This window comes from Mus musculus, chromosome 4, assembly GCF_000001635.26.
Source record: "Mus musculus strain C57BL/6J chromosome 4, GRCm38.p6 C57BL/6J".
NCBI lineage: Eukaryota > Metazoa > Chordata > Mammalia > Rodentia > Muridae > Mus > Mus musculus.
In genome coordinates, this window is record NC_000070.6 from 152,367,041 (window position 1) to 152,386,071 (window position 19,031).

Sequence of the window (19,031 nt, forward strand, 5' to 3'; positions counted from 1 at the left end):
AGATACGGGACAAAAGGGGGCACAGTGACATTCGGGTGAGGGAGCCAGGCCTTTGCAGGCGTTAAGGTGTGGACCTAGGAAGTGTTTCTTGGAGAGACATTCTGGGGGACACCTTGAGTATGGTGAGGAGAGGCTAGCAGAGCAGGAAGGGCTTTTAGACAGACTGCCTGCGAAGGCCTGGAGGCTTGACTCTGGTGGCCCAGGATTCAGGCTGTGTCTGATTCTTGACCTCCTACCCCAGCCCACAGTCAAGTTCGACAAGCAGCCGTGGTACATCGACGCCACAGGAGGCACGCTGCACCCTTACCAGCTGGAGGGCCTTAACTGGTTACGCTTCTCCTGGGCCCAGGGCACCGACACTATCCTGGCTGACGAGATGGGTTTGGGGAAGACAGTACAGACCATTGTGTTTCTCTATTCTCTGTACAAGGAGGTGGGCAGACAGGAGGGCAAGCGGGGCTGGGCGGGCGGGGTTCTGAGAGGGCGGGGTTCTGAGAGGGCGGGGTTCTGAGAGGGCGGGGTTCTGAGAGGGCGGGGTTCTGAGAGGGCGGGGTTCTGAGAGGGGGGGTTCTGAGAGGGCGGGGTTCTGAGAAGGCGGGGCCTGTACAGGTGGGGTCTGGGTGGGCGGGGTCTGGGCAGATGGGGTCTGAGCAGGCGAGGTCTGGGCGGGCAGGGTTCTGAGAGGGTGGGGGCTGGGCAGATGGGGGCTGGATAGGCAGGGGCTGGGTGGACGGGGGCTGGTGCCATCCACTGGCAGCCAGCTTCACCACCTCAGGTTCTCTCTGCAGGGCCACTCCAAGGGGCCTTACCTGGTCAGCGCGCCCCTGTCCACCATCATCAACTGGGAACGGGAGTTTGAGATGTGGGCGCCTGACTTTTACGTGGTCACCTACACGGGGGACAAGGAGAGCCGCTCTGTGATCCGTGAGAACGAGTTTTCCTTTGAGGACAACGCCATTCGCGGTGGCAAGAAAGTATTCCGCATGAAGGTGAGTGCTGTCTTCACCCAGGAGGCTCTGGGACTACTGAGCCTTGCAGTGTCCATATTCCTAGGCCAATGCCACAATTGTTCTTTACTGATGCGATGGCACATCATTGGCCGAGGCTAAATCTTCACAGACCTGGGGGCCAGCTCTTCAGCCAGGCTCACTGTGAGGCCCCAGGAGGCATCCATCCGCCTCTTCCAGCTTAGCTTCTGGTGTCTGAGGATTGCATGGCTTAATACAATTCTCTGCTCCTGCCTCTGTTACCGGGCATCCTCCTTGGGTGTGACTCCTCTCATAAAGACACCACCGCTCACGGTGGAGTGAGAGCTATCACGGCTTAGCCGAATAACTCTTACCTGCCACGTCTTATTTCAAAAACCAAACCAAAACAAAAACCAGCCAGATGGATATGAATCTTGGAGAGGTGATATTTATCCTAGAAGAGCCAGGAGTTAGTTAACAGTGGGTGTGGTGTCTTGGTGTCCTCACTGATCTTTGGCCCCGCAGAGGGTCTTGTCATAGGGCAGGCTGTGACCCAGCAGCTCTTGGGAGATGACAGTCTGCATTTGTAAAATACCCCATGCTCTGAGGTGACTCAGTCGGTAGAAGAGCTCGCTGCGCCCGCCGTGCATGCCTGAGCATATGAGTTTCGTCCTTGGCCTCATGTAAAAAAAGCCAGATGTGGGCTGCGAGTCTGCGATCCCAGCACTCCCAGGACAAGATGGGAGCAAAGGCAGAGTCGCTGGGCTTAGAACCTTGCAGGCCCCCTTCAAGGCTTAGGCTCAGGGCTATGTGTAGAATGGAGGGGGGGGGGAGGGGAGGGAGGAGGCAGGAAGACTCTAAGAGCCAGAGGTGACTTTACGCCAACAGCATTTTCTAGATACAACAGGGCAGATACATAAATGAACTCCCTGAGACTGTGGCAGCACGCGTCAGATCTACACACGCTCGAGCCACACGAAATTTTAGCACAGAGGAGAAGTGGGCACAAAGTTCCACCCCTAGACAGGAAGCTGTTGGCTGCTGCGAGAGGGAAGGCCAGTTTTCTCCAATGGAGTGACACCAGGTGTACAATCCAGGCTGCAGGCCGGGTTTCCACAAACAACACAGGGCCCACATTTGTTTGTTTTTATTGAGATTGAGAGAATGTGAAATTGGGTACACAGGGCAAGTGGAGGAGAATCTGGGGTACAGAGGAATATGATTCAAATGTATCGTGTGAGGTTGTCCAAGAATAAGTAAAGAGATCATTTTAAAAAGTCATGGGCTACCTAGCCTGGTGCACAGGGCACAGCAGGAACAGGAGAGACTCAGGTTTCAACAAAGCAGAGAACCGACTCCTGAGGTTATCATCTGAGCTGCACATACACTGTGGCACACATACACACACACTCATACCATGCACACATGCACGCACACGCACCTGCACACACACACACACACACACACACACACACACACACACCTCATACACACACACACACACACACCCCATACACACACACACACACAAACACTCACACCCCATAAGCCCATACTACACCACATACACACACACACACACACACACCTCATACACACACACACACACACACACCCCATACACACACACACACAAACACTCACACCCCATAAGCCCATACTACACTACACACACACACACACACACACACACACCTCTCATACACACACACACACACACACACACACCCCATACACACACACACACAAACACTCACACCCCATAAGCCCATACTACACCACACACACACACACACAAACACACACACCTCATACACACACACACACACACACCCCATACACACACACACACAAACACTCACACCCCATAAGCCCATACTACACCACACACACACACACACACAAACACACACACCCATACACACACACACACCTCATACACACACACACACACTCACACCCCATAAGCCCATACTACACCACACACACACACACACACACACACTCACACCCCATATACCCACACTACACAGACACACACCACACACACACACACACACTGTTAGAGACAGGGTCTCATCACTGCATATACTGGCTAGCTTGCCTGCCCGTGGGCTCCTGTCTCTGCCTCCCATCTCACTAGCATTACAGGCCGGTGCTTCTGTGTCTGGCTTTATGTGAGCTATGGCGACCAGTCTCTCATGCTCACTCACCAGGACTCCTGGTTGCAATGATAACCTTAAACACTTTCCACCCCAGACTGTTATGTGTGTGGGTGTGGAGCCCGCAGGGATAGAGGGGTGATGTCACTCATCTTCTGCAACATCACCTTCTCGAGGGCACTGTGCTTTAGCCCTGAAGTGCCTGGTACCCGTGTTGTCCCCCCAGGGCTCCCCGGGATGCTTGTGTGGGCTTCCCACTCACTTTCTCAGCTCTGCCCCTTTCCCTTTGGTTTGTCCCTGCCATCTCCTTCCATGTTCTTGCCTCTCCCCATAGAAGGAAGTGCAGATCAAATTCCACGTGCTGCTCACCTCTTATGAGCTCATCACCATTGACCAAGCCATCCTGGGCTCCATCGAGTGGGCCTGCCTCGTGGTGGACGAGGCCCACCGGCTCAAGAACAACCAGTCCAAGGTAGGAGGCACCGGCCGTGGGGCTTATCCCGCTGGGCATGGCCACGGCTCTGTGCCTCCTCACACCCCATCTCTTCTCCCCAAAGTTCTTTAGGGTCTTGAATAGCTACAAGATCGACTACAAGCTGCTGCTGACAGGGACCCCCCTCCAGAACAACCTGGAGGAACTGTTCCATCTCCTCAACTTCCTGACTCCAGAGAGGTTCAAGTGCGTCCCCCGGGCCTGGCAGGAGTGAGGGGTTGCAGCCCTGTGAAGGCATGGCAGCCGCCTATACTGGCTCTGAGAACTGCTTGGGGACCTTAGTTTCCCCATTAGTCAAAAGGGAACATGGGTAGTATTCTAGGATGATCTTGTGTGGGAAGGTCTCAGCATTCCTGGGGAATTTACAACTGCCCCCAACAAACCAGGGTTTGCTTTAGCTCTGTCTCAGAAGGCCCTGGGGCTTCTCCTGGGTTCCTACCCATGTGCCTCCTTGCCTACCATCTCTGGCTCATTTCAGCCCACAGTGACAGAACGTGACCCACGTGAGCTTATCAATGACAGAGGCCAGATCTGGGGTGGTGTGGAGATGGAAGCAAAGATGGCCCCTTCCTTCCTAGGCCTGCTCCAATGGGGGAGGGGGCTCAGGGAGGAGTGTCATGTTTCCATGGCGATTCAAGGGCAGGTTGTGGCACGCTTGGCCAGGTCACCTTGAGTGCTCAGCCTTGGTCTTCTTTTTTTGTAGTCTGGGTTGGTTCTGAGAACTTCAGAACAGCGGTGATAGGTGGGATGCAGGCTCAGATGGAGCCTGAGTGGTCACATGGCACTGGCCGCTGGCCTGTGCTGGCCATGCCTTCTGTCCTGTCTCATCCACCCTGGGCCCGATTTCCTCTGCAGAGAACAGTAGTCTACTCTGACCCTCTGCTTCTGACACTTACCCCGGCTCTTTATTGCAGCAATCTGGAAGGCTTCTTGGAGGAGTTTGCTGACATATCCAAGGAAGATCAGATCAAAAAGCTGCATGATCTATTGGGGCCGCACATGCTTCGGCGGCTCAAGGCCGACGTGTTCAAGAACATGCCGGCTAAGACAGAGCTGATTGTCCGAGTGGAGCTGAGCCAGATGCAGAAGTGAGTGCTGGAGGCTCACCCTGTCCTGCAGCAACTGGCCCTTCTCCTGGTCTTGTGTCCTCAGCCACCCCTTCCCGCAGGCCCCAACTGGCTTTCCTGACCATTTCCTGGGGTTGACAGGAGTCCTTGCTCAGTGATTTCCTTCCCCCTCCATCAATTGCAGTGACTACGGTCAGGCTGCCTCAGTTGTAGTAATGTCTCCCATTGACGTTTTATCCATACCTGGTGCCTGGGGCACCACCAACCCTTCTGAAAGTAGAGCCTGCCCCTTAGGAATCTGGTGGGACCTGAGGAGGCGGAGTCCAGCTAACCTTGACCGCACCCTGTTGCAGGAAGTACTACAAGTTCATCCTGACTCGGAACTTTGAGGCGCTCAATTCCAAGGGGGGTGGCAACCAGGTGTCTCTACTCAATATCATGATGGATCTGAAGAAGTGCTGCAACCATCCGTACCTCTTCCCTGTGGCTGCTGTGGTGGGTTCCCTGTGATCATCTTGGAGGGGTCCCTGTGGTTGCTGTGGTGGATTCCCTGTGGCCATCTTGGTGGGTCCCTATGGCTGCCATGGTGGGTTCCCTGCTACAGTGGTTTCTTTATGGCCATCATATAGGTCTCTACAGGTCTGTACCGGCTCTTGTTGTTGCCTGTGGTCACTGTGATGGGTTGTCCGTGGCCACCATGGTGGGTCTCTAATGGCTTCTGTGGTCGTGGTAGATCCCTGTGGCTGCCATGGTGGCTTCCCTGTGACCATCATACAGGTCCCTAGTTGGGCGCCATGGTTGAACTACCATGGTTGGTTCTTCATGCTTGACACTCATGTGTTCCCTGTGGACAGTAGGTGCCTCCCTGCTGTGGTGGTTTCTTGTGATCTCTAAGGAAGGTGCCCATGGCTAGGTGCCTTGGCCCCAGTCCTCTGTTCCTTTCCCAGTATGACTTGTAGAGGTGATGTGTGTCTCCATCCTGTCCCTTTGGAAGCTGCCTCTTTACACTGCTTGGCTCCAGGTCATTTCTTCCCAACCTCTCCCAGTAGCCCCAAAGCCTCCCTAGCCTCAGCACTGGGCCTCCAGGGAGCCCTGAGGGCTGACCTGGCTTCCCTTCCAGGGAGTTTATCCTGGGTCATCTGAGTGGCAGAAGCTAGCCAGGCGCTGGGCTCTGGAATTTGTCTAGCGCAGGGCAGTGGTCATGGAAAGCTGACGTTCCTTGTGGAGGTCAGAGAGACCACCCCATCACTGCCCTTAGGGTTCAGACTCATCCTCTACAGGCCCAGCTCTCCCAACTGCTGCAGAGACAGGCATGGCTGTGCTGGGGTGACCTCACTTCGGGCCACTGGAGGTCCTTCTTGTGTGGCTCAGTAACTTTGTGGGATCTGCCTGTAGATTGATCTGCTCCTCTGGAGCCAGAGGCCTGGCATGGTTTAATGCTTTCCAGGACAGTGACCAAGCCAGTTTCCATGGACAGGTCCTGGGGCTTCATTTCAGAGCTAGGCAGAGAGTGAGGCTGGCAGGCTTGTGCCATGCTTAAGCATGGTCTGGAGCGAGGCTCTGTTGACACTATTGAGCACGCTTGGGCTTGAGCTCTGTGCTCAGTAGTACAGGTGGGCACGTGGCCCATGGCTGGGCACTTATCCCTCACTACAGTCTCTTTGGTGCCAAGCAAGAGGAAGGGCCACCAAGGCTCTGCTGTGCTGTGTCCACAGGAAGCCCCTGTACTGCCCAATGGCTCCTACGATGGCAGCTCCCTGGTCAAGTCTTCGGGGAAGCTCATGCTATTGCAGAAGATGCTCAAGAAACTGCGGGATGAAGGGCACAGAGTGCTGATCTTCTCCCAGGTGAGCCACAGAACATCCACAGAGTCAGCCTGCCTGTGGGCTGAAGGCCTCAAGTCGGTCCCTGGCACAGCACAGACTCATGAAGATGGTCTGGTTGCTATAGAGACCAGCGTGTTCCCCATCTCATCCCCCTGGCCCTGCCCCGCCGGCTCGTGTGACTAGGCTGGTGTGAGAAGCCCCTCTTCTGTCCAGCCTCTTCTTACTACTGTGTGCCATGGTCGACTAAGGTCCAGATTGATAGGTCAGGCACTGGACACGGAACAGGGAAAGACAGCACCTCAGGCTCAACTCTTGTGGGAGGAGGGATGAGCACACCCTCAGACTTACCAATGAGGGCAGGAGGCAGAGCGCAGAATCCAAATCCCTGTGCTTTGAGGTGTCGAGTGGTAGTTCCATATAGTTGAACTACGTAAAGACAGGAAGGGACCAGTCAGGATCTGGGATCTGTGTGTGTGTGTGTGTGTGTGTGTGTAGCCAGGTGGTTGGAAGTAGTTAAGGGGAGAAGAAAGCATTGTGTCTGTAGAGCATTGAATGCCAGCAGAGGGGCTGGGGGCCACTCTTTTGGGGAAATGGGAGTGAACCGGAGGCTTATGTCTGAGGCTAGGGATGGAGGCTCCTCTGCAGAATGGTGGTGGGTGATGGGTGAGGCTGGGGCTGCGTTCTTTTTGGGGAGGCCTACTTTAGACATATTAACCCCCACTCCGGGCGTCTCTGTTCTCCTACCCATGGTGGTGTGTGTCCGCATTTCTTGTAGATGACCAAGATGTTGGACCTCTTGGAGGACTTCCTGGAGTACGAGGGCTACAAGTATGAGCGGATCGACGGTGGCATCACTGGGGGCCTCCGGCAAGAGGCCATCGACAGATTCAACGGTACTCATCTCTCTCGGGGTAACCCTGTGTCTTGGGGTGTCTTAGCCTCAGCATCCAATGAACAGTGCTTTCCAGCCTGCTTTGCATATTGGAAGAAACACACCAGTCCTTACACCACAACTTGTCTATCATCATCATCATTATTATTTTTATTTTAAGATAAGGATTGCTATAAAGCTCAGGCTCACCTCTAGCTCACCATCCTCCTGCCTCAGTCTCCAGGGGCTGGGGTTACATGTGTGCCACTACACCAGAGACATTTTATGGTCTGTTGGTTTCTGAGGATACTCAACAGGTGATGAATTCTCTAAGCAGCATTTTAGAGTTGTATGAGAAGAAGGCAGACTGGGAAGGAATGCTGCAAGCTACTCACCCCTCTTTGATTGATACCCACTTGGCCCTTGAAGGTCAGCTTCCCTCTCCTTCTGGTTCCCTTCAACTCAGCAGGGCCTGGCCTCAGCGGGGCTTTGCGAGCCCAGCAGATGTGGCTGCCTCTCTGGAATCATAGCTTCTGCCCTTGCCTCAGTCAGGGACCTTTGCTCCGGTTCCTGGCCTCCTAGCTCCTTCCACCGACCCCTGCCTAGCTGTGCTTGTTAACTCACACATGCCCGTTGGCCTCTTTCTCAGCTCCTGGGGCCCAACAGTTCTGCTTCCTGCTCTCAACACGTGCCGGTGGCCTGGGCATCAACCTGGCCACAGCAGACACGGTCATCATCTATGACTCGGACTGGAACCCTCACAATGACATCCAGGTCTGTGCCTCGTCTCCTGCTGCGCTCTCGGCTCCTCTGTCCTTTCCTGTCCTTATTCCTATACCCCTGTTTCTGTGCCCCACCCCTCACAATATGAAAACATCAGCCTAAAAGGGGACCCTGAGGGGTGAAGGGAGAGGGGCGCAAAATGGCTCAGAGAGGGCAGAGGGCGTGTTCAAGACACACAGCAACCTGAATGCCAGCCCGGATCGGTCCCATTACCTTCGGGTCCCTGGTCAGGGAAGGAGGCAGGATGAGGGAGTCAGTCACAGGATCCACAGGGGTGCCAGTTTTGGAGGGGATAAGGGACTATAGGGAGCCTGCTGGGCATAGGGGAGAGGGAGAAACAGGGATGGATGGAAAGAGTAGGGCGTTGTAGGAATAGAACCCCCGATGTTCTACTGTCTCCTCACTCTGGGGCAGAACATGATACACTTTGATAATCTGGAGTGCACACACACATGTGTGTCATATATAATGTCTCACTAGAGCCATATCCTATAGACACACTGGAGCCTCAGGCACATACTCCAGGGCAGTTCCTAGGCCTTCTCAAGGTAGCTGTATCTCCAGCTCAGGCCTCTTCTGTCCCATTACCACACACCGAGGTTTAGGCTGCCTTCCCATGATGCAGCACTGGAGTTCCAGGAAGTTCAATTTCCATCAAACATGCAGGACACTTCTTGACAACCCCTTGTGTGTCTGCAGTCACATCCAGATCCATTTTTCACTCTAAACCAACTGGCCACCTGGCCACCATGCTGCCTCACACTGAAGTCCGCACAGACGCACAGTGCACCTCCCCCTATGATCAGACTGCCCCTGCATGGCCACGGGCTTACAAACATGGTCCTCCCTGGTGTGCCCCACTGTGGCTGGGAGCCTGGAGTCAAGCCCCGGGTGCTGAGCTGTGCTCTGCCTCCCCACCCCCCAGGCCTTCAGCCGTGCTCACCGCATCGGGCAGAACAAGAAGGTCATGATCTATCGCTTCGTGACACGGGCCTCCGTGGAGGAGCGCATCACTCAGGTGGCCAAGCGTAAGATGATGCTCACACACCTGGTGGTGCGGCCTGGCTTGGGCTCCAAGTCGGGCTCCATGACCAAGCAGGAACTGGATGATATCCTTAAGTTCGGGACAGAGGAGCTTTTCAAGGACGACGTGGAAGGTGGGCCTCTTTTCTGTGGGAGTGTTGTGGGGGCTTGGGGTGAACCTGTTTGAGGCATACCTATTCAGGACCCCAGGGTTCTTGCCCCTTTCTCTACTCCCAGCCTGTGACACCCCTTAGAGTTGGCTAGGGTGGCGTCTCTGCTTGCTTCCCATCAACCCTTGCTGTTCTTCAGTGCCCTGAAACCATGTTCATCCTCCTCTGCCTCTCAGGCATGATGTCCCAGGGCCAGAGGCCTACCACACCCATCCCTGACATACAATCTACCAAGGGCGGATCTCTGACCGCCGGCGCAAAGAAAAAGCACGGCAGCACCCCGCCAGGTAGGGGCCCACCTGAGTCACCCCAGCCTTTTGTCTAGTCAGGTGGCTGCACCTGGACAAGAGGAGGTCCTCTGCTGCCCATGGCTGCCCCTTAGGTTGCCCTCTGTTGGTAGGTGGTGAGGGAGCTGCCACACCCGGCTAGGTTAGGGCATAGCTTCCTTGCCGGGTGGGTCACTGACCTTACCCCAGCGGGAAGGCCGTTCTTAGCAGCTGGCCCCGCGGATGGTCCTGACCACCTTACAACTGTGTCTACACGATGTGTCCTGCCCACCCCGCAGGCGATAACAAAGATGTAGAAGACAGCAGTGTGATCCATTATGACGACGCAGCCATATCCAAGCTGCTGGATCGGAACCAGGACGCCACGGATGACACCGAGCTGCAGAACATGAACGAGTACCTGAGCTCCTTCAAGGTGGCACAGTATGTGGTCCGCGAGGAAGATGGCGTGGTAAGGCCTTTTGAGTGCTCTGGGGCCCCGCCTCATGGCCATACTGCCCCTTGCAGCCCCACCCCCGGTAGCTTTTCCCCACCCGCCAGCCTACACCATGCTTCTGTCTTGGCCTGCTCTAGAAACTTCTACCTCATCTCTCTCCTGTGTTCTGAAAAGCCTGATTGCCCCACGGCTCCTAATCTCTCCCATGGGCCTCTCCACATCCTCTGAGCCCCTGCGGCTCTCCTTGCAGATGTGGGCACTGTCTATATTTTCCTTTAAAACCATGAACCCCAAGAACAGTGTCTGGGGCTGTACAGTAGCCCACCAAGACCAGGATGCACATGTGGAATGAGCAGGAAACTAGCATGATTGGAGAGGGCTTCCTGGAATAGGCAACCCCCCTCGCTTGTCCCATGGGCCTGTGAAGGTGGGTGAGGTGTGGCAGAACAACTGGGTGTGCCCGGCTATCTCCCACATCTACATCCCCAGGAGGAGGTAGAGAGGGAGGTGATCAAGCAGGAGGAGAACGTGGACCCTGACTACTGGGAGAAGCTGCTGCGCCATCACTATGAACAGCAGCAGGAGGACTTGGCCCGCAACCTGGGCAAGGGCAAGCGCATCCGCAAGCAGGTCAACTACAATGATGCCTCCCAGGAGGACCAGGGTGCGTGTGGTGAGCAGGGGCACGCCGGCCGGCATGGGGCTGTGGGGCCGGGTACGTGGACGGGGCAAGAGTGGGAGCAGACAGCTAGGCCTCTGGGAGGAAAGGGGTTGCAGGCAGGTTGTGGGGATGAGCTGGCCATCAGCCAGGTGGCTCCAGGCACACCTTGACCGTGGAGTGGATGAGCCTCCGAGAGTCAGCTTCCAGCTGTGGAACGGGCAGAGTAGCCATGCGCTTCCTGAGTGCGAATGCCTGGGCCGGGATTATCAACTGAGTTCCGGGCAAAGTACCTGGCGGCCATTGACTAGTCTGGGAGGTGGGGAGGGGGCTAGGCTTGGCCTTGGCTGCCTGAGGCTGGGGCGGGCCCCTTCCATGCCCCTCTGCTTACAGAGTGGCAGGATGAGCTCTCGGACAACCAGTCGGAGTATTCCATCGGTTCTGAGGATGAGGACGAGGACTTTGAGGAGCGACCAGAAGGGCAGAGTGAGTGCTAGTGTGTGACCCGGGTTGTTCCGGTGCTGCAGGGGGGGGGGGGTGACGGCCGGGTGGGGTGGGCTAGGGTGCCCATGGGAGCTTTAGGAGGAGGAGCTGAGGGTCTCCTCATCCTGAGGGGCTGGTGGAGCCTCTGCACCCCAGCCTGAGGGTCTGTGGCGGGCTGTTTGTTCCCTAGGTGGACGACGACAATCCAGGAGGCAGCTTAAGAGTGACAGGGACAAGCCCCTGCCTCCCCTTCTGGCTCGGGTTGGGGGCAACATTGAGGTGGGTCCTGCACGTTCCCCAGACCCTCCAGGCTGACTCCTTACAGCCCAGGATGTGAAAGAGGAGCTGAGGGTTTTCTCAGACTCAGGGAACCTCTGGGTTTAAGTGTTCCTTGCTCTTCTTCCCCATCCCATAATTCTGGCCATATAACCTGAGGTCACAACCTTTCACTACTCTGGCCAGGTTCTGGGCTTCAATGCCAGACAGAGGAAGGCTTTTTTGAACGCCATCATGCGCTGGGGCATGCCGCCTCAGGATGCCTTCAACTCCCACTGGCTGGTGCGGGACCTTCGAGGGAAGAGTGAGAAGGAATTTAGGTAAAGGGTCCCAGTGAGGTGACGGCCGGGAGGGTGTGGCCCCCGATGCCTGGGTGGAGTGGGCCCTCCAGTGGACAGTGCCTACACCCGCCTGGCTAAGGGTGCCTGGAGAGGTCATGGTTGTCAGATCTATGGGTGTGGTGTTTTGGGCGGGGCTGATTTATAGAAAATACCGCCCAGCAGTCCTCTTGCCCATACTCTTTGGGATAGTGCTGTTGGCCATCCAGGGCCAGCATCTGAGGAGGGTCCCCTGCCAGTGAGGCTCTTCTGCCTTTCTGGGAGCCTGACCACAGCAGGCCTGCTGTGGTGGAAGATTCCACGTCAGAGGTCTCTAGGGGTCCCGCCTGCCTCCCCTCACTCCCTGAGCCCCAGTACCCCACCTCAGCCTCCCCCCACTCCCTGAGCCTCAGTACCCCATCCCAGCCTCCCCCCACTCCCTGAGCCCCAGTAACCCTTACCCCAGCCTCCCCCCCTCCCTGAGCCCCAGTACCCCCACCCCAGGGCCTATGTATCACTCTTCATGCGCCACCTGTGTGAGCCGGGCGCAGACGGCGCGGAGACCTTCGCAGACGGCGTGCCCCGGGAGGGCCTGTCTAGGCAGCACGTGCTCACGCGTATTGGGGTCATGTCGCTGGTTAGGAAGAAGGTGGGTGAGTAAGCCTCTACTAGCCTTCTGGCTGGCATGTGGCCTTGGCACTGCCTCTGGTGGGGGGCAGCCGCCAAAGGATAAATGCCCAGTTCAGGTCACACAGCTATCTATGTCTGAGACAGTCCAAAGGGACAGACTGGAGGTGGGTTCTAAGGAACGGGAACACCGGCAGAAGTTTGGGTCAGAAGGGCGTCTGACCTTAATAACCTTGGGCAGGGCAGCACCCCAAACCCATGGCATTCTCAGTCTTGTGGGCTGTCTCTGAGAGGTGACCACTGTCCCCTCTGCTACCCTCCTACTGTCCCAGGTGCAGGAGTTTGAGCATGTCAACGGCAAGTACAGCACCCCAGACCTGGTCCCCGAGGGGGCCGAGGGCAAGAAGCCGGGCGAGGTCATCTCCTCAGACCCCAACACACCTGTGCCTGCCAGCCCTGCACAGCTTCCACCGGCCCCACTGGGCCTGACAGGTCTGGGCTTAGGGAGCGCGTGGGAGAGCTTTTGGGTCTTGGGAGGTGGACCAAGTATAACGTGTAACCCACAGTGTGAGGGGCTACCCCCCCCCCCACGCCCGCTCCAAACAACTTGTCAGGCTTGTAGCCACAGCTTTGAGATTGTACTCACACACGTGCCACCCAATTTGCCTTTCTAACATTCCAACCCTGGGCCACGCCCCCTCTTCTGCTTCCTGGGCAACTGGGATGCTGGGCTTATAGTGTCTGACAAGTGCCCACTGCGACCTCACCAGCTAGGCCAGGGTCTTACAAGGATCTGAGTTGGAAGCCTGGCTTGGAGCCCTGTTCATCTCTCCTGAACTTGTCTCCCATTGAGGAGCACCTGCAAGGCCAGGCCTCTCTCTCACCTGAACCCCTCTTCTCCACCCTGCTCCCGTGTCCTGTCTACGCCTACCTGTCTCACCTCTTTCCCTTGTGCTGCAGACAAAATGGAAGCCCAGCTGGGCTACACAGATGAGAAGGAGTCAGGCATGCAGAAGCCAAAGAAGTCCCTGGAAATCCAGGTATGGAAGTCACTGGTGGCTGGGTCTGTGGGAAGTATGGGTGGAGCTTAGTCAGGTCCAGCTGGGAACAGCCCAGGCCTTCCTGGTTCCCACTTCTGGTCACTGGATGTCTTAGTCAGGGTTTCTATTCCTGCACAAACATCATGACCATGAAGCAAGTTGGGCAGGAAAGGGTTTATTCAGCTTACACTTCCACATTGCTGCTCATCACCAAAGGAAGTCAGGACAGGAACTCAAGCAGGTCAGAAAGCAGGAGCTGATGCAGAGGCCATGGAGGGAAGTTACTTGCTGGCTTGTTTCCCCTGGCTTGCTCAGCTTGCTTTCTTATAGATTCCAGGTCTACCAGCCCAGAGATGGTACCACCCACAGTGGGCCCTCCCACCCTCGATCACTAAGCTGGATCTCATGGAGGCATTTCCCCAAGGGAGGCTCCTTTCTCTGTGATAACTCCAGCTTGTGTCAAGTTGACACACAAACTAGCCAGTACATTAGGCCTGGGGGACCAGGCAGAGAGCAAATGGAGACATCTGGGGTTGAGGGCTTCCAGGCTGGTGCATATCCCCTGCCCTGAATTCCTGCTGAGGCCCAGGTCCTGTAGCTCCCTGGCTTGTCCTTCCAGACCCTGCCAACTGCCCTGGACAGAGTAGAGGGTGAAGACAAACATCAGAGCTCAGACAGCAAGGACAGGGCTCGGGAGGAGAGGACAGAAGAGGTGGAGAAGGCCCAGGGGTCTCCAGAGCAGCCACTGAAAGGTAGGGCTCTCTTGGAACAGTCCACAACCTCTGCAGCCCTCTGGTGCGAGAGTCAGGGAACTACATTCCAGTCTGTGCCCTGCCTGGGTGCTGGCTGTCCCACCACCTGCTAGTGGAAGGGGCAAAGGGTCTCTCTCTATACACACTCGAATCCTGACCTGTAGAGTTTGGGGTCCTTGGATTATGTTTTGATGACAAGGTTCTGGTTTGAAAACAGGAGTCTGCCCGATACTGTCAAAGTTGCCTTCTGGCTTGGCTCTGCCGGAGTTTGTACATTGCCTTTCGAGTACTGGAAAAAGACATCTGGGTGTGAGGTTCTTAATATCGCTCCAGATCATTAGGTAGTGCTTGTTAATTATACGCCTAAGGTTTTTATCTTAATCTACTTGATGGTATTTGCCATGATCAGTCACCTCTTGAGAACATTTATGTTACAATTTCACTGTGATGGCAGCACCACACCAGACCCTGTGGTTAGCTGAATATTTGTTTTGGCGTTTAGTGTTGGTGATAATTACCGTCCCTCTTGATAGATTCGGCTTTCAAGTTTACTCGGTTGGGAGGTTGGGAGATGGCTCTGTTTGTAAAGCAAAGAAAACTCAACCCCAAGCCAACCCTACCCTCACAACCAGCCAACCCCAGAATACAGAATATGCCGGTAAGCCCAGGGCTGAGGACACTTGGGAGACAGGGGTCCTGGGGCTTGCTGGCCAATCTAGCCAAATCCAGGCTCAACAGGGTTGTCTCAAAACCACAAAGAGATAATTAAGGATAATTAAGGATGACATAAGTGCCCCCTCTGGCCTTCACACTCATGTGCACACCCCTTCCCACGTGCACACATTTATTTTGACCGCTATGTTGGTTACTTTGTTCTAACATGTATTTGGTACACCTGGATTGAAGGTGTGCTCTAGGGAGCTTGTAGCTTGTAGCTAGCCCTACCTCCCAGGGTACCTACCTCTGAGCTGTGGCTGTTGAACCCTGAGTAACAGTTCTGATGGATAGGGGGCCCCCCTCTGCCCATGAGCCCCCCTCCCTTGCTTTGTTTGCAGAGGAAGTGCTGCCGGACAAGGAGCCGATCCCAGACAAGCCGGAGCTGAGCTTGGGTCACAGCGGGGATTTCAGGCCAGGTGGGCGCTTCTTCCTGTGCCCTGCCACAGGCCTCCTGGGCAGCCATCTGGGTGCTTTCTGGGAGTCCTAGATGAGGCCAGAGGACAGGAGCCTGGACTTGCAAGTTCCTCCTGGTCAGGATGGCTATTTTCTCAGGAGACACACTCATCCTGTCCCTCTCCCCACCCCTCCTGTCACCCCGGTCATCCAAGGAGGGAGAAGAACTGGTCACAGACATCTGCGGCTCAGCATCTTTGCTCTAGAGCAGCTACCCTCCAATCAGATTTGAATTCTCCCTTCATGGTGTTCTGAGCTTCTCGGTGGTGCGGGAGGGGTGCCAGGGCCTGGAACAGGCCTCCCTGTTCAGGATGGAAGCAGGCCGGGTGGCTCTCCCTTTACAAGGGCTCATATGGTGAGCACACAGCATCCAGTTGCTGGACAGGGCTTTGAGTAATGCCTTCTAGATAGTTGGTGAACATGGCCTGTCCCCTCCCCCCAGATGACCCCAAGACTGAGGAGAAGGAGCCCGGGGAGACTCAGCAAAACGGCGACAGAGAGGAAGATGAGGAAGGCAAGAAAGAAGACAAAAATGGGAAATTCAAATTCATGTTCAACATTGCAGATGGCGGTTTCACAGGTACAGAGGCAGAACAGTAGACGGGACCCGGCTGTCGGTCTCACTTCCTCACTGTGGCTCCCAGGAGTCTGGGCTGGTGGTAATTTTATTCTGAGGTGTGAATGTTTGATGATGGTCCATCGTATGCCCCTCTTAGCAATACTGGAGCAATGGGCCTCTGATAGCCGGTGCCGAGCAAGCCGGGACATAAGCCAGGGACGGGGGAATCTCCATTCTGCTTACCTTGGTCTCTCTCTTCAGAGCTGCACACTCTGTGGCAGAACGAGGAGCGGGCGGCTGTGTCCTCGGGGAAAATCTACGAAATCTGGCACCGCCGTCACGACTACTGGCTGCTGGCAGGCATTGTGACGTATCCTTGCTCAGTCAGGCTGGGGGGCTCCTGTCAGTTTCTCTGGGCCTCAGGGGACCCACAATCTCTAGGAGGACCTCTACCCTCCTCTCCCAGCTTCTGGTGACTGCCCAAAACCTTGGCAGGCCTCTGTGTCTCTCTGTCATGTTCTCTTGTCATCTGGCCATCTGGCTGGGATGTGCCCCAACCCCGTTTCCTGACAGTCGTTGGATTTAGGACCCCCCCACCCCCTTTTGATCATGCTTGGATAAAGCCATGTTATTAAGTTTTAGAGGTCAGGACTTACACGTGCCCATGTGGGGTGCAGCATTGGGTGCAGGGATGGGGTCACCACTCGGAGGCCTCGGTGCCCTGTCTGGCACCTGTCACAGCCTGCTAATGTCACTGATGTCTTCATTGCCGGCATGCTTATCCTGAAGCTGAGGCTGTGACTTGCCTGGGTGTGCACAGACAGCAAACTGGTACCCGGGAGGGGGGTTCCCACTTCACCCTTACCGTCAAGCCCCTCATTTTTTTTTTTAAAGATTTATTTATTTATTATATGTAAGTACACTGTAGCTGTCTTCAGACACTCCAGAAGAGGGCGTCAGATATTGTTACAGATGGTTGTGAGCCACCATGTGGTTGCTGGGATTTGAACTCCGGACCTTCGGAAGAGCAGTCAGGTGCTCTTACCCACGGAGCCGTCTCACCAGCCCAAGCCCCTCATTCTTGTGGCCAGCTTCACCCTTAACAGTACCCACAGGCATGGCTATGCCCGCTGGCAGGACATTCAGAATGACCCGAGATACATGATCCTAAATGAACCTTTCAAGTCTGAGATCCACAAGGGCAACTACTTGGAGATGAAGAACAAGTTTTTGGCCCGTAGGTTCAAGGTAGGCCTTTAGGGATGTTAGCTCCCTGACCCATCTCTGTACCTAGACGTGGGCCAGGCTCACCCCTGAGGAGAGTCAGCCCACACAGGCAAGGCTCCAGTGTAGAGACTCCTCCCCTTTCAGCCCAGAGCCTCAGCTTCAGTGGGTGCCAGTCGGGGAGGGGCACAGTGGCTCTGTGGGAGGAGGGGTCAGGCCAGTGCTGTCACACACACTGCCCCGCCACCCCAGCTGCTGGAGCAGGCGCTGGTGATTGAGGAGCAGCTCCGGAGGGCAGCGTACCTCAACATGACCCAGGATCCCAACCACCCAGCCATGGCGCTCAATGCTCGCCTGGCAGAGGTGGAGTGCCTTGCCGAGAGCCACCAGCACCTATCCAAGGAGTCCCTCGCCGGAAACAAGCCTGCCAATGCTGTCCTGCACAAGGGTGAGTGAGCCTGCTCCTCACTTCTCGGGGAGCACCTTCAATCTTGCCCAGGGAGCACGCTTGGCCTAGATTGGAAGTGTTGATAGGGCAGATGTGCAGAGGGGGAGGCCTCTGGGACCTGGAGATACAGTTCTGCTCTAGAGCCTCGTGAGGTTCCCCGCTTTTAAGACCTTCACAGAGATACCAACAAGGAGGGGCAGGCTGCAGTGGGCAGCACAGAGATGTGGGAGATTGGGGGCTCCCCGATGCTCACAGTGCTGCCCTGCGCAGGTGCGCGTGAGCCCTGTGCCTGCAGTAATGACTCTTTTAAGAGTCGCCATCTTGGGGCAAGGGCATTGGAATTTAGGAAGGGGGACAGTGTGCTCAGAGTGTACGTTGAGTCTTACTCCAGATCTCTGCCTTTCTGACCTGGGGGCTTGCAGCCTCCTTGTGGGGCAGGGCCCAGCCGAGGGTGGGATGTCTACCACTGTGCTCACATATGAAGGTCTGACTATGTTTTGTGGACCAAGGGTCTGGAGCTTTTTTTTCCTGTCAAGAGGGGACCCTGGAGGAGTTTTTCTTGGAAACCTTGTTTCTCTGATTGGCAAGCCCGGGCTTCCCAGGCTCTGAGAGCCTGGTGAGGAACGTCCCACAGTGTCCACTTTTGGGTGTGTGCCGTGCCGTCCGTACAAACACCTTCCTGGCCACTACCTGTACGGCAGCTGTGGAGGGCAGACCCAAGCCCTCCATTCTTAGGCCCTCCCACCCTGCAGTCCTAAACCAGCTGGAGGAGCTGCTGAGTGACATGAAAGCAGATGTGACACGCTTGCCCTCCATGTTGTCACGCATCCCCCCGGTGGCCGCCCGTCTGCAGATGTCTGAACGCAGCATCTTGAGTCGCCTGACCAACCGAGCTGGTGACCCCACCATCCAGCAGGTCAGGTTTGGCCTGCACACTGCACCACGGGCCTGAGTCCCCTTGTCCTGTCACATGGGTGGGTGCCCCTGGGCGGGGGCTGGGCGATGTTCTGGTTGTCACCTGTAAAGCTGGTCCTTGCCTCCAGGGCGCTTTCGGCTCCTCTCAGATGTACAACAACAGCTTTGGGCCCAACTTCCGGGGCCCTGGACCGGGAGGGATTGTCAACTACAACCAGATGCCCCTGGGGCCCTATGTGACTGGTAGGTCCCCATCCGATTCCGGGCAGCATGCACACAGCGCCCCCTTGGGGCCCAGCCTGCCCGACGCTGGGGATGCCAGGCAAGCCCATGCTCTGATCTCTTCTTGGCAGACATCTAGCCGTCGTCGTGACTTCCCCCTGTTTCAGCGCTCCTTTCCAGCTGAGGTGAGGGTGCTTGCTGGCCACCCCACTGTCCCATACGCTTCAGTTTGTCCTATCTGTGCGTTCATTGAT

General features: G+C 56.0%; 1 protein-coding gene across 11 annotated transcripts in view; it reads left to right on the forward strand.

Annotated features, from left to right (window-relative positions):
• Positions 1–19,031, forward strand: part of Chd5 (chromodomain helicase DNA binding protein 5) — a 51,549-nt gene that overhangs the window by 28,395 nt on the left and 4,123 nt on the right. For 3 of the 11 annotated variants that reach the window (XM_006538929.2, XM_006538934.1, XM_030253589.1), the window contains 28 exons: positions 242–433; positions 789–989; positions 3,465–3,602; positions 3,688–3,809; positions 4,538–4,711; positions 5,044–5,185; positions 6,406–6,537; positions 7,292–7,409; positions 8,037–8,161; positions 9,096–9,327; positions 9,540–9,650; positions 9,929–10,101; positions 10,576–10,759; positions 11,138–11,230; positions 11,418–11,506; positions 11,690–11,823; positions 12,325–12,469; positions 12,780–12,939; positions 13,408–13,487; positions 14,107–14,239; positions 15,295–15,372; positions 15,852–15,989; positions 16,230–16,338; positions 17,084–17,216; positions 17,445–17,640; positions 18,393–18,556; positions 18,684–18,798; positions 18,909–18,962. In XM_006538929.2, coding sequence (XP_006538992.1) covers positions 242–433; positions 789–989; positions 3,465–3,602; positions 3,688–3,809; positions 4,538–4,711; positions 5,044–5,185; positions 6,406–6,537; positions 7,292–7,409; positions 8,037–8,161; positions 9,096–9,327; positions 9,540–9,650; positions 9,929–10,101; positions 10,576–10,759; positions 11,138–11,230; positions 11,418–11,506; positions 11,690–11,823; positions 12,325–12,469; positions 12,780–12,939; positions 13,408–13,487; positions 14,107–14,239; positions 15,295–15,372; positions 15,852–15,989; positions 16,230–16,338; positions 17,084–17,216; positions 17,445–17,640; positions 18,393–18,556; positions 18,684–18,798; positions 18,909–18,916 — 3,819 coding nt within the window. In that variant the 3' untranslated portion in view covers positions 18,917–18,962. Of the gene's footprint in view, positions 1–241; positions 434–788; positions 990–3,464; positions 3,603–3,687; positions 3,810–4,537; positions 4,712–5,043; positions 5,186–6,405; positions 6,538–7,291; positions 7,410–8,036; positions 8,162–9,095; positions 9,328–9,539; positions 9,651–9,928; positions 10,102–10,575; positions 10,760–11,137; positions 11,231–11,417; positions 11,507–11,689; positions 11,824–12,324; positions 12,470–12,779; positions 12,940–13,407; positions 13,488–14,106; positions 14,240–15,294; positions 15,373–15,851; positions 15,990–16,229; positions 16,339–17,083; positions 17,217–17,444; positions 17,641–18,375; positions 18,557–18,683; positions 18,799–18,908; positions 18,963–19,031 lie in introns of those variants that run through there. The other 8 variants (XM_006538930.2, XM_017320244.2, NM_001081376.1 and 5 more) reach the window with 8 other exon arrangements.